General features: G+C 35.4%; 4 protein-coding genes across 7 annotated transcripts; 3 read left to right on the plus strand and 1 right to left on the minus strand.

The window, feature by feature from the left end:
• Positions 1-5,585: 5,585 nt before the first annotated feature.
• On the plus strand, positions 5,586-6,591 carry LOC146166542 (LYR motif-containing protein 2-like). The gene has a single exon (XM_083389212.1). The coding sequence runs from the start codon at positions 5,656-5,658 to the stop codon at positions 5,914-5,916; it is 261 nt and encodes an 86-aa protein (XP_083245338.1). The 5' UTR covers positions 5,586-5,655; the 3' UTR covers positions 5,917-6,591.
• A 13-nt stretch (positions 6,592-6,604) lies between these two features.
• LOC146166543 (jmjC domain-containing protein 8-like) lies at positions 6,605-7,453 on the plus strand. The gene has a single exon (XM_083389134.1). It carries the CDS (start codon positions 6,631-6,633, stop codon positions 7,441-7,443), a length of 813 nt encoding a protein of 270 aa, XP_083245260.1. The 5' UTR covers positions 6,605-6,630; the 3' UTR covers positions 7,444-7,453.
• A 480-nt stretch (positions 7,454-7,933) lies between these two features.
• LOC146166544 (DNA topoisomerase 3-beta-1-like) lies at positions 7,934-20,347 on the plus strand. Of its 4 annotated transcripts, none has more exons than XM_083389013.1 (15): positions 7,934-8,060; positions 8,344-8,512; positions 9,111-9,240; positions 9,748-9,927; positions 10,451-10,632; positions 11,190-11,376; positions 11,946-12,180; positions 13,263-13,420; positions 13,948-14,206; positions 14,832-14,930; positions 16,115-16,262; positions 17,551-17,717; positions 18,186-18,445; positions 19,003-19,108; positions 20,172-20,347. In XM_083389013.1, the coding sequence occupies exons 1-15, from the start codon at positions 7,934-7,936 to the stop codon at positions 20,345-20,347; spliced, it is 2,583 nt and encodes an 860-aa protein (XP_083245139.1). The 4 variants fall into 4 exon arrangements, with proteins under 4 accessions (XP_083245139.1, XP_083245147.1, XP_083245123.1 ...); XM_083389021.1 differs by having other exon boundaries at positions 9,111-9,239; positions 9,756-9,927; XM_083388997.1 differs by having other exon boundaries at positions 9,111-9,232; positions 9,731-9,927.
• Positions 20,348-22,682: 2,335 nt separating this feature from the next.
• LOC146166545 (uncharacterized) lies at positions 22,683-25,942 on the minus strand. The gene is made up of 4 exons (XM_083389169.1): positions 25,469-25,942; positions 24,403-24,480; positions 23,652-23,778; positions 22,683-23,089 (listed from the first exon to the last, which is right to left on the minus strand). The coding sequence occupies exons 1-4, from the start codon at positions 25,633-25,635 to the stop codon at positions 22,976-22,978; spliced, it is 486 nt and encodes a 161-aa protein (XP_083245295.1). The 5' UTR covers positions 25,636-25,942; the 3' UTR covers positions 22,683-22,975.
• Positions 25,943-26,134: the final 192 nt, after the last annotated feature.

A 26,134-nucleotide genomic window follows, 5' to 3' on the forward strand; every position in this document is an offset into this window, starting at 1 on the left:
AAATTAAACATATCCAATATTGGTACTTCATATCTCGGTAAAACCTTCTAGCAGGGGCGAAAGAAGAAAAAATTTTCTTACCAACGATATAAAATCTCGGACCGTCACGCATGACTTTTTAACAGATGACGTCGCAAAGTAACGTCATATAGAAACGTTAAAAACAAATTAAGAAACTGACGTTTTTAATCGATGTAGTGCACAAAGACGCAATTAAAATCCTAGGTTAAATATATTCAAGCAAATGACCGAAAGACCAGGTAAAAGTTGCCTTTTTTTACAGTAACGGCGCACCCGCGAAAGTTGTTTTTATCCTTGACGGCGGCCCGTAAGCTAATATTTTAACAGAACGTCGTACCAGCTCTTTCCGGGTTACTTTCGTCACTGTTGCTTAATATACCCTACGCCACTATGTGGGACAGTGCTCCGTTTACTTGGTAGCCCCTGCTTAGGTGAAATCACGTTACCTTCATTAAATAAATTAGCTCAAGTTGGTTTCTTCCAGTAAAAATATTGAACAGGTATCAGTCGATATCACTGTGTTCACCTGATTAACCTGTTCGCGGGTACGGTAATAATAAACAGCGTTGTACATATTCGGGCGCAAAATCCAGGAACTTTTAAACGTCGTTACTAACAAAACGCTTTCTATTAACAAAGCTGGTCTTTAAACGGGTTATAATTCCAAGATAGCTCTAATATGCTTCGGACCGCCACAATAGACAGTTGATTTAAAATTTCATGAAAAAGAAACAGGTTGTATTGTATTTTTATAAAGTTTTGCAAAACTTGTTTTCATTTCGTAAACCCTTGTTGCCTTTATTTTCAGGATCGTTTCATTTTTTAGATTTAACTCCAGTGTGGATCCTCGTATGTCTTCTCAGGTTACTTACATGGCTAAATCGTGTTCCACATTCTTGGCATTTGTATGGTTTTTCTCCGGTGTGAACAAGCTGGTGGCGTTTAACGTGGCTCTCGTGACGAAAACTCTTCTCACACTTGAGACATTTATGTGGTCTTTCAACAGTGTGGACTATCAAGTGTTTTTTAAGATTTGCCATTTCGTTAAAACACTTTCTACACTCCTTACACTTGTACTTTCTTTCCCCGGTGTGAATTCGTTCGTGTTTTTTGAGATTGCCTGCCAGGCCGAAGCATTTTCCACAGTAATCGCATTTGTGAGATTTTTCTCCGGTGTGGGTGATCATGTGAGTTTTAAGCAAAGAAACCGCTCCGAAATGTTTGCCACAAAACTCGCAGCGGTGTTTCTTGAAGTGCAACCTGGACAAGTGGTCGTTAAGAATGTGGCGCTTTTTAAAACACTTTTCGCAAACATGGCAGCGAAACTCAATGTTTGTGTCCTTAAGATCAGCTTTTCTTATGTTTCTTTTGAGGCATTTGATTTTTTTATTTGTCCAACTTTTACCTTGTTCAAATTGGTCTTTACAGTCGGATTCTTCACTTCTAGGCTGATCTTCGTGTGATAACAGTTCTGTCATCGTCGCAATAAAATTGTCGGAACAACGACGCTCCCGTCTTTCCATTTCTTCCTTTACAAATGAGTTTTGATAGTTAGACATATTTTAACACCTTGAAAAATATAAATTTTCGTAATACACAACACTAGTTTTTCTTAAACTGTCTTAAAACACAAAACTTGTCTGAAATACAAACTTAATTTCCTCAAATTTGTTCAACGTATTTTAACACCCTAAAACCTTGAATTTTTAATACACAAACATCTCGAAGATTGTTGACATTAATTTGTTTAATAATACTGATTTATTCACAGTAAAAATGCTCTTTGAATTGTTTTAAGTTTGCGATACCCGCGACACAGCAAGAAAAAAGAAAAGTATTTAAACAGTTCGATCGACTTGTAACTTTGGTTTTACAAGAAGGTCTTAACAAATTCGTACAAGTCAAATCCGGATCGATCAGCCGCCTACTTTACAACACTTCCTGTATAACGGTGACTTCCTATGAAAAAGTGATATGAGGTATTGGTAATTTGTCAAAAGATATAATTCACAAAACTTATTGTGCCGACGATGCGACAAAGATCAAAACAGATTAGCATTTTAGAGAATTAGTTTTTGATGTTACTTTGCACAACAGCGCAACCCAAACAATTGTCCGAATTTTTTGACAACGCCTGTGACTTACGACTCCTGGGGCACATGAACCAACCATGAATCTAGTACTCAACGAATTTTGTGAAGGGCATATAGTTTACCTTGAAAAATTTGAAAAGTTAGAAACCAGGTAAGAGAAAAACACGGCGCTGATTTAATATTCTACCACAGAAAATTAACGCAGATTATTTGGTTTGGGGTGCGGGTTAGCGTTTAGCTTCGGGTGGATAAATTCTGCCTTATTTCAATTTTAACTACTGATTTTGCTACTGTACCTAAAAAGTGGTATGATTCTAGACCAGCGCCAAAAACACAAATCACCTACGGGTTTATCTTAAAGCCAAGTTTTGCCATGAATTAAAACTTCACTGCTATGAATTTCGAGATAGAAATATTGACAAAAATAACCTCACCAATATAACTAAACTGTATATCAATATTTACTAAAATTTTGCAAAATTACCCTAAAATGTAGTGCAATAATGCATCTTACAATACTATACTGTGAACAACATTGCCTCGCTTTTAAGTGTGAGCCTTGTCGTTGAACAACTGCTATGCTCGTTTCGTTCTTTTAACCACTCGCAAATCAGCTGACTGCTGTACCCAGTCGCAGAACCAGTCTAGCACATCCAACCGCAACGTAAACAATGCGTGCAATATAGAAGTCGTAAGAGGGATTTTAAAAATTAAACCAATAAAATCTGCCTCGAAGCTGAAAAAACACATTTAAACCAGTTTTCAAAGTTTTTTTTTTCAACTTTATTCTCTGATTTGCACTATTTCAACCTTAACACTCTTTAGTAAGAAAACATTCATTTAGAATTGTATTATGTAGAAACTTAACAGTCGTCGTTCTGTTAATTTTGGGGTAAGTTGTTACTACTATATTTCCTAACTCATTTGCGATTTGTCTATCGTAACAATGTAATTGTCTCTTTGTCGAAACCTCACAACACCACGGAAAGTCTCCTCACGAAAAAATTGACAGTATAAAACGTTTAATGCTGCTTTGTATCGGCTATGGTTGCAGTTTTCTATTTTTGGGCGAACATAATAGGAGATCACATTTTAAAACACCTTCGCTCCCATTGCTAAACTCTCTGTCTTTGCATTACACTATAACAGCAACAGCTCCATACACGACTCATCCAAAATTAAACTTCCTTTTTATTAGGCCGAAATGCCAGTCTAATTGTAGCTGACAAGCAAACGCGACATTACCGAAAGGATGTTGTCGGGAAACAGATGTAATGTATATCAACTGTAGTAATGCTTGTCATTTGACCATGGCTATGCTATGTAGGCTATTTTCGGTTGTCGGTAAACGCACCGATTTACCAGTTAAACATTGAAAAAAATACCAATTAAAATACTTTTTAAGTGCGCATGCCATATTGCTAAAGCTGCTAATTTTTGTAACAATCCCGTGGAGGAAAGCATTTAAAAACAAGGAATTGTGACAACAACTGTATTCAGCTGTATACAGCATATTACAAACCAACATTAAGTATATACGATTAAAGAGAAACTTGTCAAGGACTTTTTGTGCCTTGAAATCCTTTTTTTGTTTTTTCTCGTAAAGACAATTTTGTTTTTTCTCGTAAATTTTATGCTTATATGTGTGACGTGAACACATCTACCCTTGTACAGCAATAAATAATCTAAACTTCATCTCTACTAGTTTAAGATCATTTGTTACTAAGTGGATTTTGTAGTTTTGCATTAAACAAAGATACTTCAAAAACGCATGTCGCCCTTTGTAAAAGTTCGCGGGAACCATAAGTCACGAACTACTTTTAAACAAGCGTAGTATACAAAAAATTTGCATTCAACCGTTTTGGTTACGATGTGCGAAGACTTCTAATTAAAAATAGGTATGTTTTATACCGGGATTATCCCGTTACCTATACACGATATATTGGACAAAAAGTATCGCGTTAATTAGTTCACCTCCAGTTGTTAATCTCCTATTTATTTAATAATATTTCATGGCTAAAATTCATATGTTAATTGGGTATCAGACGAGTATCGATACTGCTGCTGGGCATCACTCATCAGCTCTGATCCAATATATTTGCTTTTGATATAAGGGTCAGTATTTGTTTCGTTCTAGTTAATGTCTATAAAAGAACAGGATTTTCGTAATAAAAGGACATAGCCTATGCTTCCATGTTTTATGTTTTACTATACATGTTTTACTATATTAAGCCAGGAAACAAAACAGGGTTCATTCACCCAACTTGATTTCTTGTAAGATTTCCTATCCCAACCCGCTATTATACTTTTGAATTTGACGCAGCTGTGAAAATAAAAGTACTGGCAACATTCCCGCTGTGTGTTGTAATAGTTAGTTACCTGATCAAAATCAATAATTTATATGGGCAAAAATATACCAGGTGGCATATACTAGTATTAACACTGGTTAATACCGCTCACGTCGTATTGATAAACACTCAAAAATATAGTATTTTATTAGTTTAGGTAAATTCCCCGCTTGTGTACCATTTCCACGAATAGGAAACTTTTACGTCAATATTTATTGAATAATTGTTGAGAAACTTTAATCGTTTATTTATGTTATCTAATCAATTTGGCTAGGATAAGGTTTTAATATAAGTAATTTGAGTCTAAAGTTTTTTAGTTATTGCCACATTGACAACACATAACAGCCAAACTATTAATTTTTGCGCATTCCAAATTGTTTTTGTGTGTTATGTTGTATTGTATACGCAAGTCTATCATTCCCTGAATTTGCATATTTTGAAAGATACTTAAAATAAATTTAAACAATAAATATGTCTCGTTTGTAGACGTATTACAAAGCAGTGTTTAAAACAAGTCATTTTAAAATGCTTTAATACAAACCTATCAAATTATTTTCACAAATAGCAAGTCGACTTTATTAGTCCCAGTTAAACGCTCAAAATAACCAAACTTTATTAAATGTTTTTAATTAAAGTACCTTAACATGTTCAAAGCCATTTGTGTAAATTAATAAAATCTAAGTTGAGTCATTTGCCGGCGCTGGACTAGAATCCTACCACATTTATTTTAACACTAACGAAACGAGTTAGCCAAATTGCAAGGAAGGCATAATTTCCATAAATACGTTTATATAAATATAAACGCTAACTCACACCCCAACCCAAATAAAATGTTAGCAATATGACCCCCTGACGAAAATGTGGTAGGATTATAGACCAGTGCCCATTTGTCCGAATGAGTTATGGTGTGTCATTTAAAATCAAATGCATAGATTTAGTTAAATAATAATATAAATTTGAATATGATTGGTAAATAGTAGTGGATTTATTATTTCAATGTACAAACCTGCAATTTTACTGAAGCAATCAGTCATTTAATATTAACTAACACTCTTGTGAGTTTTACTAAAAGTATGTGTACAGTCAAATAAATAACCTTAAACTTTGTATTATTATAGGAATATAGGTATGGTGCTTTATCGTCAATTTTAAATACTTTTTGTAATGATATGAAAAGTAGTGCAAGACCCTAAATGGCCAGTAAACTACCTTCAAATATTCCAAATCTAAAGGCTTTCGTAAAGCGAAGAGAGGTGCTTGGACTTTACAAGGACATTCTAAGGCGCATTTACAGGATTGAGACGGAAACCGACCGTCAATATCTTCTGAAATGGACCCGTGATGAATTTCGCAAGTACAAGACAGAAACTGATAAAGAAACAATTGCATTTCACCTCAGAAGAGCAAAATCAGAACTGAAAAACTTGTCATCAGCGATGGGGGGCTTGAAATAATAAATCACAAACCACAATATGCTGTGGTTCTTAATATAGATGTATATATATGTCATGCTTGTCAATATCCATGTTGCTCTCTGCTTGTAATGTTTTCTAACACATATTTAGCAGCAAATAAATACCCCTTTATTTGAAAAACCTGGTCATGTGATCTTGCCATATTACTACTTAGCTCTAAAAATGCTTGTTTTGTACTGTGACCATACTTTCATACCCAATATTGGAAAAAACAAACCTTATTTTGCATCAAATTTACATAATGCTGAACGGTGCAAACCAAACTCTATATTGAATCATTCAGTGATAAAAATGAAAGCTACAAAGGACACATTTGCAAATTCATAATAAAAAAAAAGCCAATTAAAGAAAATATATATTATTTGTTATTTTCATAGTGAATGGTAAATCGGCAGGAGGTGAATACTGATGATATTATTGGTAACATATATATAGATATATATATATACATATATATATTTATTTAAGCTTTAAAGTCTTTACTAAAATATACCTTAAGTTGATGGCATTCTTCACTACATTTATAATTTGTTCAGTTTTAAAGTGTTTCTGCACACATATATATAATGCCATTTCAAATTAAAAAAATACAGGCTGTGAAATCGATGTAGCTCACTGCTGTTGAGGTATTTATGCAACTTTTTGTTTCTCTTTTCCAAAGGCATAGGTGAATGCCAGTAGAAATTACTTCCCATGGATGGCATAACTTGGGTTGTTGTGTTGTGTTTGTGTGGATATATTGGTTTTGCTGAAGCTGTGTGTTCTGAGTCAACTTCACAATGGTTTTCTTCAGAGCAATCATGTTCTCCTGAGTATAAATCTATTATCAGCTCAAAGTGTAACATCGCCAGAAGGCACAAAATTACCCAAGAAGAGTTTATTGAAGATTTTGCCTTTACGGCTCCTGTGATTTTGACCGGAGTTTCAGACAATTCTGTTTTCCAAGATCTTTGTCAAAAGGATGAGCTGGTTCGTAATCACGGCGATAAAGTGGTAACCCTTAGTACAGCAAACACTCACTCCTACAAAAAAGTATACATGACGTTCACTGAATATATGAACAAGGTTTTTTCGCCGCAGGACTTTAACAAATCCGGACCGGATACTTTGTACTTTTTTGGAAACCACAACCTAACAGAATGGGATGATTTATTCAGACATTATCAAACGCCACCATTATGGCTGCCTGGAAAGGAATCAGCGCTTAGTTTCGGAATTGCTGGTCAAGGAACTGGGGTTCCTTTTCATTTTCACGGCCCTGGTTTTGCTGAGGTCATCCACGGCAGCAAGCGCTGGTTTCTACAACCGTTTGAAAAGAAGCCGGACTTCGATCCGAATAAAACGACTTTACGTTGGGTGCTTGAGGATTATGGGAAGCTGGATGAAGCAGACAAGCCGTTCGAGTGTGTCGTCAAACCTGGGGAGATCATTTACTTTCCAGATAAATGGTGGCATGCAACCCTAAACCTGGAACACTCTGTTTTTATGTCAACATTCCTCGGCTAATTTATTGTCCTTAAAATTGGTTATTTTAGGCCTTTTTATATTTCAGTTTCTAATTATGCAGGGGTGAAGCAAGATTAGTATTGTGTGTTATTGCAGTATGGCGCCTTGAATGTACTTAAAATAATTTTAAAACATTGTTTCTTATTGTGATACTATTTTATAGTAAATTTATACTAATAATTTATAAATTTTCAGATTTATAGCTGTGATAATAGTAAGAAGCTAATGATGAACCTAAATTGGATACATTTGTTTAGCCATATTTTTTTGTTTAATAATAAGTTTTGTTATTATTTAGTTTACTTAGAAGAGCCAATTAGTTTATAACAGCAAGTTTAACCAAATTAATTTAAAAGGTTGTGGTGCTAATTTTGTTTGTGATGGTAATCTGAAAAAGCAAATAATTTATTTTTTGGTGTATTCCTGCAAATTAAACTATTTATTTATGGTTTCCAGTTGAATAGGTGAAATACAAAAAGTGATTTGAGAAATGAAGACCGTTTTAATGGTTGCGGAGAAACCATCTCTGTCGCTATCAATTGCCAAAATCTTATCCCGCGGTAGTTTAAACACAAGAAAAGGTATCAGCAGTGCTTGTCCAATTCATGAATACTCTGGTAAGTTTATTTACTTTCTACAAGTAAGTTGGACTAAATAGTAAAGTAAAATAAAATTGCATATTGGTTGGAGGCTGTGGTAAGACTTATATATAAGAATATCAAAGCCCATACAGAAGTAGGTAGCATTTTGACTGTTTTAAATAACTTTATTCATTTTCAAAATAGTCTTCAACATAAAAATAAAAATGTTTACAGAACACCATTTTTTCTTTATATCCGTGTAAATTACTACATAATTTTTCCTAACAGAATGCCGCACTGTATAACTTTATTTGTTCAGGTAAATTTCAAGGTGAACCAGTGAATTTTAAAGTCACTTCTGTTTGCGGACATGTGATGGCCCTGGATTTTGACGGAAAGTACAACAACTGGGACAAAGTTGACCCGGCCGAGTTGTTCAACGCTCCAACCTTCAAAAAGGAATCAAACCCAAAACTTAACATTGTCAAGTAAGTAACATTGAGAGCTTCAGTTGCTGGCACAGGCTGTTGATCCTGAGTATAGCGGGCAATGGTTCTATGGGCGTTTCTTGACTAGCTTCCAATAAGCCTATTTACGTCAGTTAGTAGAGCATCAGGATTGGTTTGGCTGGAGTTCGTCAGTTGAAACCTGACCTTAGACTAGTTATTTGTCTGATCTTGCTTGCACTGTAATCCTTAGACTGACTCATTTCGATAGCCTTTTTGGAGGCATCACATGAAATAAGCAACATTATCAATATATTATGCGTTGTGAAACTTTTAGGTTTTTTGATGTGGAGATGTTAAGTGGTTTCTATTGTATAACTGTCATACTTTGGTAAAACAAGATTAAACCATATACAGAATTAACACTTTACAGTTAGCTGAACTAAAATATTTTGAATTTTAAACAATTCCTATTTTCAATAAGAATATTATTTCAAATTATACGTCTTACAGAAACTATTTTACCTTAATAATTAACATTTAATCCTAAAACAAATCAAGTGTTTTTCACCACAAGCTCATTATGGATCATTTGATGTGAATTGTGAAACACATTTTTTACATTTTGTTTTTTTGCCAGATTTCTTGAAAAGGAAGGCAGGGGAATTGATTACGTTGTTTTGTGGCTGGATTGTGACAAGGAGGGGGAAAATATCTGCTACGAAGTTCTCGACATAGTATTGCCTGTTATGAAACCGGTAGGTTCACATGCTTAACAGAATAAAAAGATTGCCAATTTTTTTGATATTTAAAATCTTTTTGTAAAATCACCAAAAAAACAGATTGTCTGATAAGAGTTAAATTTTTTATTGCTTAACCCATACCAGAAAGAAAAGAGTAACCAATGTTATGTTTTACATTAAATATTGGTGTAAAATCATCAACAAAACAAATTGTCAGTTTAAAAGTAAAATTTGTAACGGTTATTATTTTTCCTTTGTCACTAAATTTGAGTAAGACATGATTCACTTTAGACATAAAATAACTAGCTGGTCTTTTTTTTTATTAAAAACAGTAAATGTTTGACTGCTTTAGAAGTTGTACTTAGTTTATTTTAACACTTCATATATTTTTTAAAAACACACAAAAAAAAAACAGATAACAGTTGTATTTAATCTCCCCTTGTCAGTAAATTACATAATATAATATTTAACCAGCAGTTTTGCTCGTAAAACAACTTACTGGCTCTTTAATTGAAAGGTGTAAATGTTTTACAGTCCCCAAGGCAAACAGTGTTCCGTGCTCACTTTAGCGCGATCACCGACAAAGACATCCATGCTGCGATGAACAAGCTCGGTTCTCCGAATGAAAACGAATCTTTGGCGGTAGATGCTCGCCAGGAACTCGATTTAAGGGTCGGTTGTGCCTTCACGAGATTTCAAACTAAATATTTCCAGGTATGTGTTAGTTTTTAACGGACTGATTTTAGGTTGTTTTGTGTACAGTTAGCCTATGTAGGCTTATACATGGGTCAAACCATGAACTCTGAAGCACAGTTATTGGTCACCAAAAGTGTTCAAAACCTACCTAAATTGCCACATATTTGCACAAGGCCAATAAACCCCTAAACAATATTTTTTATTTTTACCAAATGTAATTTTTTTTATTTAATGTTGCACTCATGGCTATGGATTGTTTTTTTTTTCTTGTTTTTTTTTCCTACAGGCACTGGAAGAAATTTACCCTATGCTTCATGTTTGGTATCAATTATAATTGCAACAGCGCAAAAGTTTATTTATGTAATTAATTAACCGTTTTGTACTGGTTTGGGAAAAAAACAACCTGGAATTTCTAATGTTTGGCTCCTATGTGCAAAAGAGGCTGATTATATGTTTAGATTTTATTCAGAATGTTAAGAGTGTGTGTAGACATTTCTACATATTTAATTTTTTTTTCAATTATTTTACTGTTTTACCGCAGGGAAAATATGGAAACCTTGACAGCTCGTTAATCTCCTATGGACCTTGCCAGACACCCACCTTAACGTTTTGTGTTGAGCGACATGACAAAATTCAATCTTTCAAACCTGAAACCTACTGGCAAATAGACGTCGATGTCAAGTGTCCAAATGATGGGCCGACGATTAAACTGGACTGGTCCCGGTATATAGTATTTTCTTTTTTGTATAAAGTATTATTATCAAAACCCTTTTTTTTAAATCATTTATTATTTTATTCAAAAATTGTAATAGTGAATATCCCATTTTGTTTCTGAAAAATCAAAAAAGATTTTTTCTTTATTTGACTAAATAAATTGATTTACAATCAATGGAATAGATTAACTTTTTGCTTTTTTTTTTTTTTTTTTTTTTTTTTATTAAATATTTAAACCAAAATTTAAATTATTCTAAATTTGTCCTTGGTAATGAAATATTATTTGCTTTGAAAAATAATTGTCATGTGTATTAGATTGGATTTAATTGATTAGAAAACAAAATAATTGACCTAAATATTCGCAGTATTCTGTATATAATCAGACCGCTGTGTAGATTTTCTATTAAATAACAAAAAATGTCAAAAGTGTTTAAATGATCTAATACTTCTTTGATAAAATATTTGTGATAAAAAATGTTGTTTTTTCTTCTGTTTTTTCTAAACAATCGCCATACGTTTGAATACGCTTAGCTGAATAGAAAGCAAAACAATTAAAATTTTCGCAGAGTTCGCGTGTTTGATCAAACGGTCGCCAATATGTTCCTTGGATTCGTGAAAGACCAAAAGTCAGCGATCGTCCAATCGGTTAAAGCTGATGAGAAGAAGAAACAAAGGCCACTCGCCTTAAACACAATTGAAATGCTGAGAATCGCAAGTTCAGCTCTCGGTATTGGACCACAGCAAACTATGCAGGTGATCACCACGCTTTAAAAGGGAAATTTTGTGTTCCTATATCCTGTTTTTCTAAAATCCAGTCAATCCTTTAAAATTTAACAGAAAGTTTAAGTCGTCTGCGCATGATTAACCAGGGCAGTGGTTCATTCATTACATTTATGCAAAGTACTTAAGTATATTGCATATTATATTAAAACAAAAAGGATTCTTTTAAACCAGATGAACCACCTTGCTGTTAGAAACAGACATAATTTCTCCTAGAAAAACTACATTTCTCTTAGAATTTGTTATGTTAAAATTTTTGATGCATAAATTTATAGCCTATATTATGATAATAAAAAAATATATAAATTAAAAAAATCTGTTTTAAATTAAACATGTTTTAAAATTTATAAAAAAATTTTCATTGAAAAACACTGTTTTAAATTTTTTTATAAAAAACATGAAAAAAACTAATATTAAAAAATAATATTATATTAAATCAAAATACATTTTTATCAGAAGAATACTATTTAAACTCTGACAAAAATAGAAATTATCACCTTTCATCTAACCAAGTCCTTCAAAATTGTCCTAACCCCCCTTAGATAGCCGAGCACCTCTACATCCAAGGTTACATCAGTTACCCTCGAACCGAGACCACAAGTTACCCGGACAACTTTGATTTCCGTGGACCCCTGGGGCAGCAATCAAGCAACCCCATCTGGGGTCAGTACGCCAAGTCCCTGCTTCAAGGGGGTGATCTGAAAGCAAGGAAGGGTCATGACGCGGGTGATCACCCTCCTATTACCCCAATGAGAAGCGCATCTGAGCATGAAATCGGTAACTAAGTATTTAAGAACCCGGAATAAATTACTTTATACCAGACATCCCTGAAATGTATATTTACCTGCGGAATATTTTTCTATCTATGTTACTCTTTTAAGGAGAACCTCTGAACATGAAATCGGTAATTCTAGAGTATAATTATGTATTGGAAAGTCGGAATAGATTGCCATGTATTAGATTTAGAACATGAGATGGCAACTAAACGGCAACTTAATATGTCTTAAGTATTGGGGAAATAAATTGCAACGTATAAGACAGCCCTTAAATGTATATATATATATATATATATAAGATTTTCCATCTATGTTACTCCAGTAAGGAGCACATCTGAACACGAAATCTGTATTTAGATGTGTGTATGTGTAAGCTTGCAAATCAATTTACGAGAGTTAGTAAAGCGACGGTCCCGGTATGGCCGAGGTCGTGAGTTCGAACCCCACTGCAGGCCAGTTGTACCAACAGGGTGCAGCAGGCAACGGTGCTATGATTGTTTCTCGACTAACTACCCTTTAAGCCTGTGTAGCTTAGTTGGTAAAGCAACGCTCCCGGTATGACCGAGGTTGTGCGTTCGAATCCCACTGCAGGCCAGTTGTACCAACAGGATGCAGCAGGCAACAGTGCTATGATTGTTTCTCGGCTTGCTCCCTTCTGAGCCTGCGTATAGCTCAGTTGGTAGAGCGACGGTCCCGGTATGACCGAGGTTGTGCGTTCTAATCTCACCGCTGTTGTTCTTTTAGCCTCGCTTTGCTGGCAATATAATTCTGGATAAGCCTCCCTATTTCAGTAAGCCTTTCCGAAGGAAAGGTGGTTGTTTAGATTTTAACATTTTTTTAAGTTCAGCTTTCCTAAGTGTTTTTGTAATTAATCGTCATATGTTCATTTTGACCTGCTTTTATACTACCTTTTTCCTACTTTGGCCTGTTGAAGCACGGTTGTGCGAAAGCTTGTCGAGAATTTAATACAATTTGTCTTTACATAATGCCACCTGATTACCCTAATTAGAATTCGACAAATACGGCCATTTCCGAAGATTGGTGAATAAAAAACTTAATCCTAAGTTTTATTTTTCTGTGCAGGTCACGACCATTGGCGACTGTACGATTACATAGCCCGTCATTTCATGGCCACCTTAAGTCCCGACTGCACTTACCTACACACCGAGATACAATTCAAAGTCGGTGCCGAGATGTTCACTTGTACAGGCAACGCCCCGCTCAAACCAGGTTTCACTGAGGTAATTATTTGTGTGTCAAGCACGCCTTCTATGCAGGGATATCCGATGTCATGTTATAGTATAGGTACTTTTCCGATACCAAATTAATTTAGGAATTTCAGACCTGGGTACACTATGCACGGATCTGTAATGTAGCTTGATAATGAATTGCAAAGTCAAAGAGGTCGAGTAGATCGACATCATCTTGATAAAGACGTTTCGATACGAGCTTGTATCATCATCAGTTAATGTGACTGAGAAGTAGTTCATGCATCACATGACACAAGTTCGTATCGAATTGTTTTTTTTCATTATCAAATTTCAGACATAATTTGCGAATACACGCAGCGAATTAATGTCAAAAAGTAAATTTGTCAAAAAAGTAGTGGAGGTAGCTAACTGTGGATAACTAGTAATTCACGATTAGGCCCTGGTGGAAACTTTGGGCGCTCCCCTTAAACCATGATAAATCATCATGCTAAATAAAATACGGGTTGTCTGTTATGATTTTGGCAAAAAAAATCACCAATGTTCGTTTCTCGCCATAGATTATGCACTGGCAATCGATAGGAGAAGGTCAGACAGTTCCCAAGCTGAAGAAGGGGGATTCGTGTTCCGTGGAGAAGGTGATGTTGTCGGAGCGGAAGACAGGACCTCCGGACTTTCTCACAGAGAGCGAGCTCATCTCGCTCATGGAGAAGCACGGCATTGGAACGGATGCCAGCATCTCGACGCACATCAACAACATTGTGCAGAGGAACTACGTGGCAGTTATGGCTGGCAGAAAGCTACAGCCTACTACTCTGGGTAAGATGGAAAAAAGGGGGTTGGTTGATTTCGTAGTTTTGAAGTGTAATAATTTATATTTTAACTAGGCTCTAAATCAGTGTTTCTCGATCTATGTAAACAACAATAATGCTTAAAGTTTAAAAACCCGTGTAAAACGAGGATCAGACATTTTTTAAAGGAATATATATTTCGCCTATACTCGCATCGTCAGTTCCGTAATTCTTACTTTTTAATGAAGTAATGATGTCAATATAAATATATATTTCTTTAAAAAAATTCTGATCCTGGTTTTACTCGGGTTTTTAAACTTTTAGTTCCATTGTTAATATACGCGTCAGCGGAACAGTGACCGACAAGCAGAAACCTGCTGCCAATGGTTTGGGGTTCCATAAAGATCCGCATATATTTAATGTATATATCAATCTATGGGGAATATGTGTCGCCGTTGAATTTCGTTTCCGCAATTACTTATTTATTTTAGTAAGAGAAAACACACTTCGACTTCCGAAACACAGAAAAAAGCAGCTGAAAAAAGAGAAACACTGCGCTAACCTAAAGGTTGAGCCTCGTTGACGCCGTTCATGACGTTCGGAAAATGGTCAGAATTTTACGAATGTTTTAACGTTGTTTATTTGTGATGAAGGCATTGTGTTGGTCCACGGATACAAGATGATAGATCCCGACCTCGCTTTACCAACGATGAGGTCCGCTGTTGAAAAGCAACTCAACCTAATTTCACTTGGTAAGTAGTTTTGCTAACTTGTTGTTCAGTTACAACCCAAATATGCATCCGTGGTTCGCTTTATTTAAAGCTGTGCATCACGTTTTGTTATATTCTCGTAGGTTTTTATGTAAATACTTCCCAGTGTACACTTTTAAGTTATTACGCGTTGTTCCTGTAAACCATTTGTTACTCGTTGTAAATGGTGCCACGACAAAAAGTGTTCTTTAGGCGTAATAATGCCACCTGATTGTCGGTAAATCAATATCAAAATAAAATCCGTGGCAGCCCAGGGGTTCTGAGGTTGAAGAAACCCATTCATAAAAACTGTTTTTTGCCCATGTGCAAATACAAAACTGAAATAGAGTCTAAATATAATTAAGGAGAATGCGCCAGATCGTTTTTCAGTTACGCTGTTTGATTTTGAAATCCGTTCCTTTTTTTAAACTAAAAAAAGTATTTGGATTGAAATCGAATTTCGCATTTTTTCGACCAAAACAGCAGGTTTCTAAAGCATACTTGTTTTGTGACGTTAACTAATAGCGTCAGCTAAAAATTATACCCATGTAGATCCCATGGCGTATTTTACAGATACGCCCTTTTATATTATACATATAAATCTATATGTGAAATGTGGGTCGCGTTGCATTTTGTTCGGCACATTTTCGCATGTTTATTACTTATTTACTTTACCTACAGAAGAACACATTTTAACTTAAATACCGAAAAAAACTGCTGTGTGCGGTAAAAATGGCGTTTCCAGTCCGCTTTTTTTATTGAAATTATGTTCTAAGAAGTGGCCTGGCTTTAGTTTAGAGCTTAATTTACGGTGTTTCTGCCAATTAGTGGTGTCGGATTTTTAGGAATGGTGTATTTGCTGCTTAAAAGCGATATTTTTGCGGACTCCAGCCATAAGACCGAGATAAGAACAACACCATCTTCAGAATAAAACACAATTCGGAATAAGGCCAAAATAGGACTATACCTAATGGTATTAGTACCGTCTAAATCAGAATAAATCCAATTTAGGCCTTATTTCGACAAATTTTGGGTTTTATTCAGACGATTTTGAACTTATTCTGTACTGGATATTACTGCGTATTTAGCTGTATTATGTCGTTGGTCTTAATGCTATGGTTTTATTGATTTTCTACTTTGGGTATTGCTGCTTTTTGGGTCCAATTGTGTGTTCCTATTTTTTGCAGGCAAAGCCCAACATCGCGATGTATTACGTCACGCAACCGCCATCTTCCAGCAAAAGTTCAACTACTTTGTGGCGAAGGTTCTCTCCATGGACAAACTATTCGAGGTTTCGTTCACTCCGTTGTCAGAAAGTGGAAAGTCGATGTGCCGGTTCGTTACTTAAGCTTGGATTACAAAGAAATGTTTTTGTATTATGTAAAGTGGGTTGCCGAGCTTCGTTATATACCAAATGTTGGCACTTTTTAAGGAACCCTTTTGCTCCCTGGTTGGAGTATCCCGTAAAGAAGGTAAATCCTTAGGTACTCTATGCACGGTTCTGAAGCTTGAAAATACTTGCCATCATCAGTTAATGTAAATATTACACTTCGGTGCACTATGCACGGATATGTAATATAGGTTGAAAATATATGCCAAAGCCAAATAGGTCGAGTAGATCGACATTATCTTGATAAAGACACTTCGATATACGAACTTGTATCATCATCAGTTAATGTAAATGTTATACCGTAGTCCGTAATGGATGCAAATATATTTAAGTGCACTATGCACGGATCTGTAATGTAACTTAATAGTTTAAAGCCTAATTGGTCAAGTAAATCGACATCATCTTAAAAAAGACGTTTCGATACGAACCATTATCAGTAAATCTGTCTGAAATATACCCAAACATCACTTCTAAAAGGTAGAATGTCATTCTTATCAGGTTTATATATATTTCTGTCAAGAAATTGAAACTACGCACAGTTTGGGAAAACGCACTAAATGCGATCCAATCTGAACTGGGTCAGAGCATCGTGCCAAGTTTACCTTGCGCCTATATTTCTTAGTTCTGCAGATGTTACAAATATGATATTATTAAGACATTTACATGTAGTTTGTTGTGTGTAAAGGGCGATTGTAAACTTACTGTATTGTTATTCTGTTAAAAGAAGGCCGCGAAATATTGAAGATTTTTGTAGTGTGTCTCTAGCAAAAAAGTGTGAGAACCACTTCCCCACTCTCAAATCGAGTCTGAGCATCGTGCGAAGTTACCCTGCAGTTTATTTCGTCTTTAATGCCTGAAGTTTCGCAAATACCCACTCTTGTTGCGTTCAGATGCGGACACGCATTTTATACTTAAAAACTACCTGTTGCAAAACTGATAATATGACGACGTTTGCATGTAGGTTTTCGTGTGGTAAACGCAATTGTAAAGTTTCTACATTGTTGTTGTGTTAAAACTTGGCTTCGAAATCTCAAAGATTTTTTTAGTGTGACCCTAACTTTTGAGAACCACTTCCCCACCCTCGTTTAAATGTGGGAATTGCAAACGCTTTAGGAACCTCTGCACTAATGTAATCGAATCTGAGCTTGGCCAGCATCGTGCGAAGTTTACCTTGAGGATTACCTTGGTCTTTACTTCTTAAAGTTTTACATAAACCCGCTTTCCTATGTTCAGTTGCGGCAAGTGCAGACGCTTTATGAAGTTCATAGCAACCGCCCCACCTCGCTTACACTGCAGTACTTGCGATGAAACATATGACCTTCCGGCCAAGACCAACATCAAGTTGTACAAGGAACTCAAATGCCCGCTGGACGACTTCGAGCTCGTGCTTTGCTCAACAGGTGTGACTGTTTTACATTTGAATTACTTTTAAAAAAGCGAACCTCTGTTTTAATGTTAGTGTATATTGGGTTTTAAAAGTGCTCAAGTGTAGCGGGTTTATTTTTTGGCACATGCGAATAAATTAAAACAGAAAGTTCGGGCATACTAAAATAACGGTTTGTACAAAACAATTTATTTACAGTTGCGACAGGTTAATTACACGAAATCTTGCTAAATGCTTTGGTGTAAACCACACCAATTACAATGCGTTATATTTGAAAGAAAAAATTATACCAATGTGTTGTTTTTCAACTTTTTGCAAATAATCTTTGTAAACCATGTATTGAGGGATAGGTAAGATAATTTAATATTGTTTCCAAAAAGAAAATTGGACATACATATATTAACTGATCTTAAAAACTACTTAATATTTAAAAAAAAAAAAATTTGAAAAAAAAATAATCTCGCATTTCTTGGAATACCAACAGGCTCCCAGGGCAAGAACTACCCGCTATGTCCTTACTGCTACAACCACCCTCCATTCAAGGACATGCGACGAGGTGCCGGCTGCAATTCGTGCACACACCCAGGTTGCATGCACTCACGCACCAACTTGGGGGTTTCCCCCTGCCCTAGCTGTGAGAACGGGGTGCTTGTTCTCGATATGACGTCATCACCCAAGTGGAAGCTCGCCTGCAACGATAATCGATGCTCTACGGTGGTGCAGCTCTTTCAAAACGCACACAGGGTTGGTTGGTTTTGGTCTTTGGACTTGTTTGTATGGATAAGGAGCATAATGGCTGGATGTTGTGGTTAGGTGTAGAATGAATATCAAAGCCCATACAGATTTAGGTAAAGCATTTTAACGTTTCGAATAAATCTTAAGATAATTGTTGGAGGTTTTAGTTAGAGGGTTAGACATAAAATATCAAAACCCATACAGAATTAGGTGGAATTTTGGTAACGGTTTAAATAAATCTTGCGCAATTTGTTGGTTTTGGTTTTTGGACTTGTTTGTAGACACATATGGAGAATAACGGCTGCAACTTATAGTTAGACCTTCAATAAATATCGGGACTTTGATTTATTCTACTATATAGATTGCGATTTGAACTAAATTGATGTGAAATAACAAAATTCAAACCCAATTTGAAAACATTGAAAAGCTTTATTTTAATTCTAATATAATTTGGAACTACTAAGCTAAAACTGATCTAATTTTACTTCTGCATAAATTTGAAAAATCTTTAGCTAAATCCAGTTGTTGTCGTGCAACCAACACTAACCCTTCTGTGTTGTTTTTAGATCGCTGTTACAGACGCTACTTGCGACAAATGCTCGGCTTACCAACTCTCGGTCGAATTCCACAAAGACAAAACCCCGCTGGAAAATAACGAAACGAAACACACCGGTGAGACGTTATTTGTGTTTCCTGTGCAACTAAATAATGTTTTTAAAGTTATATTACATCGCAATAGTGTTAAGAAATGTTGAAACGAACTGTTGCCTTTTTTCGAACAGTAAACATCTAGAATTAAAATAAATTACATCTAGAAACATCCAGATTTTTTACAGAACAATCTAGATAGTGTTTTTGAAAGATAATTATTAAATTTGTACAAGATATACACATTATAAAGTTTAATGTCGTATAAAGTTGCATTGAGCATTGTTTGATGCCTTAGATTTAAGACTTCTGTTTCATAAAAAAATTACTAAACATGACTAGTTAATACATTTTTTTTATATTTGAGAAAATTTAAACTGAACAAATTAATATAAAAATTTTCTGAATCGGTCACCAATCTAAAAAACTTTTCATGATTTAGAATTCTATACTAAATAATCCTACATCTAGATCTAGATTGAAATAAATGGCAACCATACTTTAAAGAGCTTGCATTATGTTTTTACCAACTTGAAATTTTGTTTTTGTCTATATAATTTGTTTTATAATTTTGTTTCTAATAGCACACAGCATCGTGGTGAAAGGTGTGCTATGTAGTTTTCCCGGTTATCGCATCTAAAGAAGTCCAGTAGGTTGAAGTCTGGACTAATTCTTTTTGGTGGTCTGGACTAATTAATAAAGTTTTAAACACACATATGCGTGAGTGAGTAGACTATCCCAAACATTCAAAGTCGTCACTATAACCCCAATCTCAAGCAGCCCTTCATATACAAGGTAATCGTCAAACGATTGTTTTCTTTTGAATTTGTTGTCAAGACGATGCTCGTTTTGACGTAACAATGCAGTGGAAAGTTGTGTGTTTGATTGTGGAAAAAGCCAGAAAGTTGTACCAGTTAAGCGGTTGTATCCAAGTTGTGAATGCTTTACCGCGTTTTTTCTTGATTTAAGAAATGTTGTGCGTTTGGTTCAAACGTGGGCAGGTTCACACACACACACACACACACACACACACGCGTATTACGGACATTCCAAATCGCCACTATAACCCCAACCTCCCTTCATTCAGGTTGCATCTTTTGCGACGAGGTTTTCTCGAACCTGATAAAACTCAAGCAAGCTCGTCTCTTCGTCAAACGACAGCACGCCAACACTAGGGGTCGCGGGAGAGGTCGGGGGTCAAGAGGTCGCGGAAGGAAAGCACCAAAAGACAAGATGTCGCAACTTGCTGCTTACTTCGTTTAGCTGAGCGCAAAATACACTTTCTTTCTTTACTTTGTGATGATTTTGATTCGACCAAGGTCAGAAATAAAAATTATTGCGCAACACATGAATTTGATGGCAGCTTGGGAAAATCTGATAAAACTTTGGGAAACTCTGATTAAACAAATTTCAGGCACTGGCTGCCTACTTCGTTTAGCTGAGCGCAAAATACACTTTCGTTTTTCGAAGCTTGTGATGATGTTGATTCGAAGGCAGAAAAACTTTTTGCTCAACACATGCATGGTTATGGCAGCTTGGGAAACTCCGATTAATATAAAAGTAGAATATTAATGATAAAAACGTTTCTTACAAATACGCATAAAATTTTCATAGAAACGTCACAAACACACGTCATGACCGAAAGTAACCCGTGTTTTTTTTCGATCTAATGCTTAAATATGCAACAAATGCATTCACGACTATGGCGGGATGGCCTGGTTAAAAAGTTGATGTATTTAGCGGTTCGGCGTACCTACAATAAATATTCTACCCGAAAGCCACTCCGGCTTGCTTTTGCCACTGTTGAAGAGTTGTTTTTGTAATACTTTTGTTTCAGTCAATAAAAAATTAAGAAAATCGTAAAGATCGCATTTGTAAGTCTAAACCTCTTGGTTGGAAAAAAATGAGCTGTGGAACTTGTTCAATGCTTTTTTTGTTTATTTATTTAGGAAAAAAATTAAACTAGAAGTTTGAAGCAAGGTTCTAAAACTAAGGGAACGCGCAACGAACCCAAGGCGTCGCGGGTAGATAGGCCTAAATCTTTTCAATACCATTTGTTGTATGTATATAAATTTCTATAGAAAAATATTAAAACTAGGAAACGCTGTTGTATGGTGAAGCGTAGAGGGATAGTTGGGAGCTATAAGAAGGCTGCTGACAATGGCATATCATAAATGTTAGATATAGCTGACTTCGGCGGGCTGTTAGCTTTTGCTGTTTTTTCCATCAAATAAGTTAATGGGGGGGAGCAAGAGGAGACCAGAGAAAGTTAGGTCTGGTCTTAGCGAGAGACAGAGCGGTATATGACGAGGACTGAGCGGTCTCTCCGAAAATAGTAGATGGAGAAGAAGAAGGCGGTCGATACAACGCAGCAGGAATAATCTCGGCCCTTACAAACTGACCTGCGGAGTCACTACACTGTCACCAAATAAGTCGCATATTACTGGAATGTGTGGGTTTTGACCACAATGAATCCAACAGAGTGTTTCAATTGAATAACCGGAGTTTCAACCCGGTAACAATATGGAGCGCAAACCGCTGCAAATGAATGCTGGATTGGGACAAGACATTACAACTAATATGCCACTGTCAAATATAAAGGTTTATGGAAAAGTTAACTAAAAACGTGTGCAAACCTGTGGTCTACAAAGTGCCTGCGTATACTTTTCCGTATATTTCTTAAGTTAATAAAGTACGAAATTTTCGAAAGTTTGCCTTTTTCTAAATTTAAAACCTTATATGGCGTGGCGTTCAGGTAGTTTATAGCGCGCATAATTATTGTTTTTAACATATTGTTTTTAATATGCGAACATATATGGGTCACGTTTCTGGAAAGAGTGGCTGCCCAGAATTTTTTCGACTTGGGCGTCATGATGACGCAAGGCATTTTTTATGTCATGTCATTATGAGCCAGCAGCTTTCGTCAAACTGCAGGACAGCAACTAGCAAAAAAACTCCCAAAGAACAATATTTAGTTGATTTTAACACAACTCACTTTTTACCCAAATCCTTAGGTATTGTTATTTGACATTTTCCCAATACCGTTATTTCGGACATTTATTGCGATCCACCTAGACATGACGTCATAAGTATGCTAAAATGAGCAAAATAGATAAAATCAAGACGTCCAAAAGTATTTTTTAGGTTAATAGACCAAATTTGCATTAGCATTAATTACATTCAGTTGTTATCCTACTATTTTTGATAGGTTGACCTTTTAATGTAGAATCGAAAGCAGGGATCGTTAATTGAGGTTGTGCCTGTCGCTGCGTTGGATTGCAAACCGTAGCTAAAACAACTGTATTAATTGGTATCGGCACCAATGCCACCCTTTTATCGGACGTGTACCGATACTACCAGTTAATATCGGGTATCGGCCTCGATCCGATAGTATCGGACTTTCTATTTTTTGCCTGCGGCTATTATTAACTATGAAGTTCGATATTTTTGTGGGCCTTTGGAACGCAGGATATATTTTGTAGGCTTTAAAAAGTCGGAGATACGCTCTAAAAAAAAGCAGCTTCGAAGGGCTAGATCTGAGCTATTAACACACATATGTGTGAATGTTTCATTGAATAAACGCTCTAAATGTCTTGATTTACAATCTTTTTATTGGCGACAGTTTTTACGGCGATTTTTAAAGTAACATAATTTGCTGATACAAGCACTAATAAAATGGAACACACGAGATTTGAACAGAAGGCCAACACATCATTCACTTAATAAAGTATTCTGTTTAAGTTTAACAATTACAAGTTATATTGCGAACCCAGGCAACTAGATCGAGGCAATGCGTCTTATATAACATAAGCTTTGAATGCAATGCGATGAATGGTATAAGCTAGCATAAAGCAATAATGTTTGATTACTATTATCTTTACTGAATCCACTTTACAGTTCGTCTTTATTTTTCTTGTCAAACGCCAGAGAGGCGCTGTTGATGCAATATCTTTCCCCAGTCGACGCAGGACCGTCCGTAAAAACATGACCGAGATGAGCCTGGCACTATAGAATGAAAACAGAACAGTTTATTGAAAACAAACTAGTTGCAACACAACAAACACGCTTTGTTAAGGATTAACCTGAATATGTACATTTTTCAGCTGTAAATAAAAATAAACATAAACATTTTTTAAGTTAATATATTATAAGCTTATAGTGTCATTATTATGGGTTTCATTTCGGCTTCACACATTGGGTTTTAACAAATTAGTTGTAAGAAAAAACACGCTTTCTTAGGGATTAACCTGAACGGTAAATCGTAATGGTGAAATAACAAATGGAAACTTTCAATCCATCATGCTATACGGGTGGGTAAATTGTATGAGTGGATTTCTGTATAGCAAATTAGTTGCAACTATCAACCAAGTATTTGTTTAACAAAGTGACCAGTTTGTCAACCACCCAAATTCATTTATTAATAAGACACTATCTGGAAATGGCCACGGCATAATGTTTGCAGAAGACAAAACTGGGCAACAAAAAAAACAAGTTGTAAATGGAAAAAAATTGCCTAACAATCAATTACTAAAAATTTGGAAGGTTTTTTTTTCACAATTTAAATTACCTTCTTGCACACGACTTCAGTTCTTTCTCTGCCTAAGCTTTTGTCGCTGTTTCTTTGGATATTTTTGTCATCGACCGGTCTGTCGAAAGAAGGCCAGCCCGATCCTGAATCATACTTGTGATCAGACCTGCACAAATTTATGATTGGATTTACTACATACGTTCACAGTAAAAGAAAATACATAGATAGAAATTAAATTTTGGAATCCAAAGAGTTTTTAAGATTCATGCAAGTGAACAGATATAGACATAGTAAATCGAAAGCCATCGCAGACTAACCGAATCTGTTGTTTAATGATGCTACCAAGGCAGGCAAGAAAGGTCGTGAGTTTGAACCTCACTGCAGGCTAGTTGTTTTTCTAGCCTGCCCTGCTTGCATCATTGATTGACAGATTTTAGTGAGTCTGCGATGGCTTTCATTGATCAAAAAGCAGAGTTAAGATGGACTCAATCACAGTTGTTGAACACACATGTGTGTGTAATTTTGTGTATCTTTCTTTGAATAGATATTGACATATGTTAATTAGATTTGTTAGGTACATCAAAACCAGCTGTTCATAATCTAAACAAAGTATTTGCATTTTTGAGTGAATTTGCATTGTAAAGACCTGACTAATTCAATACATGCAAATCCATGAATTGCGTGGTTTGAATATTTATTGCAAATTAGTTTAATCCATTTCCAATAAAGATCTTAACAATTTTTTTTTGCATTTATATTAATAGTTAAATGAAAGTGGAATAAGACTTACTTGAAAAGTGGTTCTCCACAAACCACGCAATTGTACATTCCTGGCTCCTTGTTTTTTTCATATTCTCCAGTAAATGCCCTGTAAAGTAATAATTTGGTTAATTATAGATTAAGTTTACCACCTTGAAAGTGCTTTTTAGCATCTGCCATTTCAAGATAATATGGATAAGCATTCAATGCACTTAAATTTTTTTTTGCGCACACTTCAACAATGATACCTTTCCGATAAATATCTTTCGTAGCCCACTTTCCTTACCCCACAGTTGGTGTCATCTGGCTTAAAATACTTGCAAATTGGTGTTTTACACTGTTTTATCGACCTTTTCCAGTATTATACTGTAGAATTTTCAAGTGGTTTTCATGCGAACAATTTTCTGGTGTTTCAGAAAGCAAATATATTCACAAAACAGGAGTTGTGTAAAGTATGTGGATTATTTTACCAGGTCATGAAACAACAGTTTAGCAAAATTCGGGCACACATTATGCCTAATTTTTACTTTCTACTTACCATTTAAACTTTTGTGACTACTTTCTAGGCAATCAATCTTTTTTTTAACTTTTGGAGCCAGTTCATTAAAAGGTTGCTAGCAATTTAGCAATTATAGGTTTGTAACAATGGCTTCCCTTTAAAGCACAGTTCGTTAAACATTTTCAATAAAAATAATATTTGCTCAAAAAATTGTCAAAAAATGAAAACATCCAAGGAAGAAAAAAAGTATAGTAAATACATCAGTATTACTTGATCAACCCAACTTTTAACTCTCACCCTAACAAAAATAATTTTAGCTATAAATGGCACTGGTCTACAATCCTACCACATTCCACACATTTATTAGATTAACGCAAAATATCAGGGTTATGTTGGGGGTTGGCGTTTGAATGGAACAAGTATTAATATATTTATTATTTAATAATAATGCTTAACCAACCCAAAAGATAACTCACAACCTAACTCAAATATGGCGCGTTATGGTAGGATTTTAGACCAGTGTCATATTTACCCTTGAATAAAAATGTGGTAGGATTTTAAACTAGCATCTTGGAATAGTTATATTATAATTCCTTACATTTCAGTTCCTTTTTTCTGGGTTACTTGGTACTGCAATGGCGTCAGGCGTTTCTTCAATTCTTCGTCTGTGAAAAGAGAACTTTCAGAGTTGACTCTATGAAACGTCGCCAATATCAAAACAATTAGGCCGAAAAATTGCGGGTAATTATTACTGAAACCAGTCATCTTCTTCTAACCATTCAACGTAACTCAAAAATGCATAAGCGCGAAAGCTTTTCGCCTTTTTTCATTCGGCGGTTGTTTTCAACCATAAAACCAACAACTCGCTTTGTAAATATTAACTCATTAATACTCTGGGCGTCCTAACCTTTAAAAGACATGCTGAGAAATCCTCCAGCTGTTACGAATCGAGGTAAAGCGGCGACGTGGACCGGATATTTCTGGAAACGGAGCAAAAGGCGAAAATTGCGGCTGATAAACAAACCTGCTGCTCCCGACATGCTCTGCTAGATATATATACACCAAGCTGCCGTCACGTGACTTTTACAAATGACTTGCAAAACACAAAACAAACAATAAAGATAATTTCCTGTTATGTAAGTCGACATAAAGAAGCCAAGGCAAATGAAATTTCTATTATGTATGGAAAAGGCAGTCGGCAATAGGGTTTACTTTCTTATTTGTAGTGATTTGTCACACAATTACTATACAGTTTTGGTGTTGT

Source organism: Ascidiella aspersa, chromosome 1 (genome assembly GCF_963924565.1).
Source record: "Ascidiella aspersa chromosome 1, kaAscAspe10.2, whole genome shotgun sequence".
In the NCBI taxonomy this organism is placed as follows: Eukaryota; Metazoa; Chordata; class Ascidiacea; order Phlebobranchia; family Ascidiidae; genus Ascidiella; species Ascidiella aspersa.

Excerpts from the sequence above, each read along its gene's own strand:
- LOC146166542 (XM_083389212.1), top strand. The coding sequence starts at position 5,656 with ATGGCCAGTAAACTACCTTCAAATATTCCAAATCTAAAGGCTTTCGTA.
- LOC146166543 (XM_083389134.1), top strand. The coding sequence starts at position 6,631 with ATGGATGGCATAACTTGGGTTGTTGTGTTGTGTTTGTGTGGATATATT.
- LOC146166544 (XM_083388997.1), top strand. The coding sequence starts at position 7,934 with ATGAAGACCGTTTTAATGGTTGCGGAGAAACCATCTCTGTCGCTATCA. Across the intron at positions 13,421-13,947 it reads TCAAACCAGGTTTCACTGAG|ATTATGCACTGGCAATCGAT; the intron begins GTAATTATTTGT and ends TTCTCGCCATAG. Across the intron at positions 14,931-16,114 it reads ACTCAACCTAATTTCACTTG|GCAAAGCCCAACATCGCGAT; the intron begins GTAAGTAGTTTT and ends TATTTTTTGCAG.
- LOC146166545 (XM_083389169.1), bottom strand. The coding sequence starts at position 25,635 with ATGACTGGTTTCAGTAATAATTACCCGCAATTTTTCGGCCTAATTGTT. Across the intron at positions 24,481-25,468 it reads CAGAAAAAAGGAACTGAAAT|GGCATTTACTGGAGAATATG; the intron begins GTAAGGAATTAT and ends ATTACTTTACAG. Across the intron at positions 23,090-23,651 it reads CTGAAGTCGTGTGCAAGAAG|TGCCAGGCTCATCTCGGTCA; the intron begins GTAATTTAAATT and ends TTCATTCTATAG.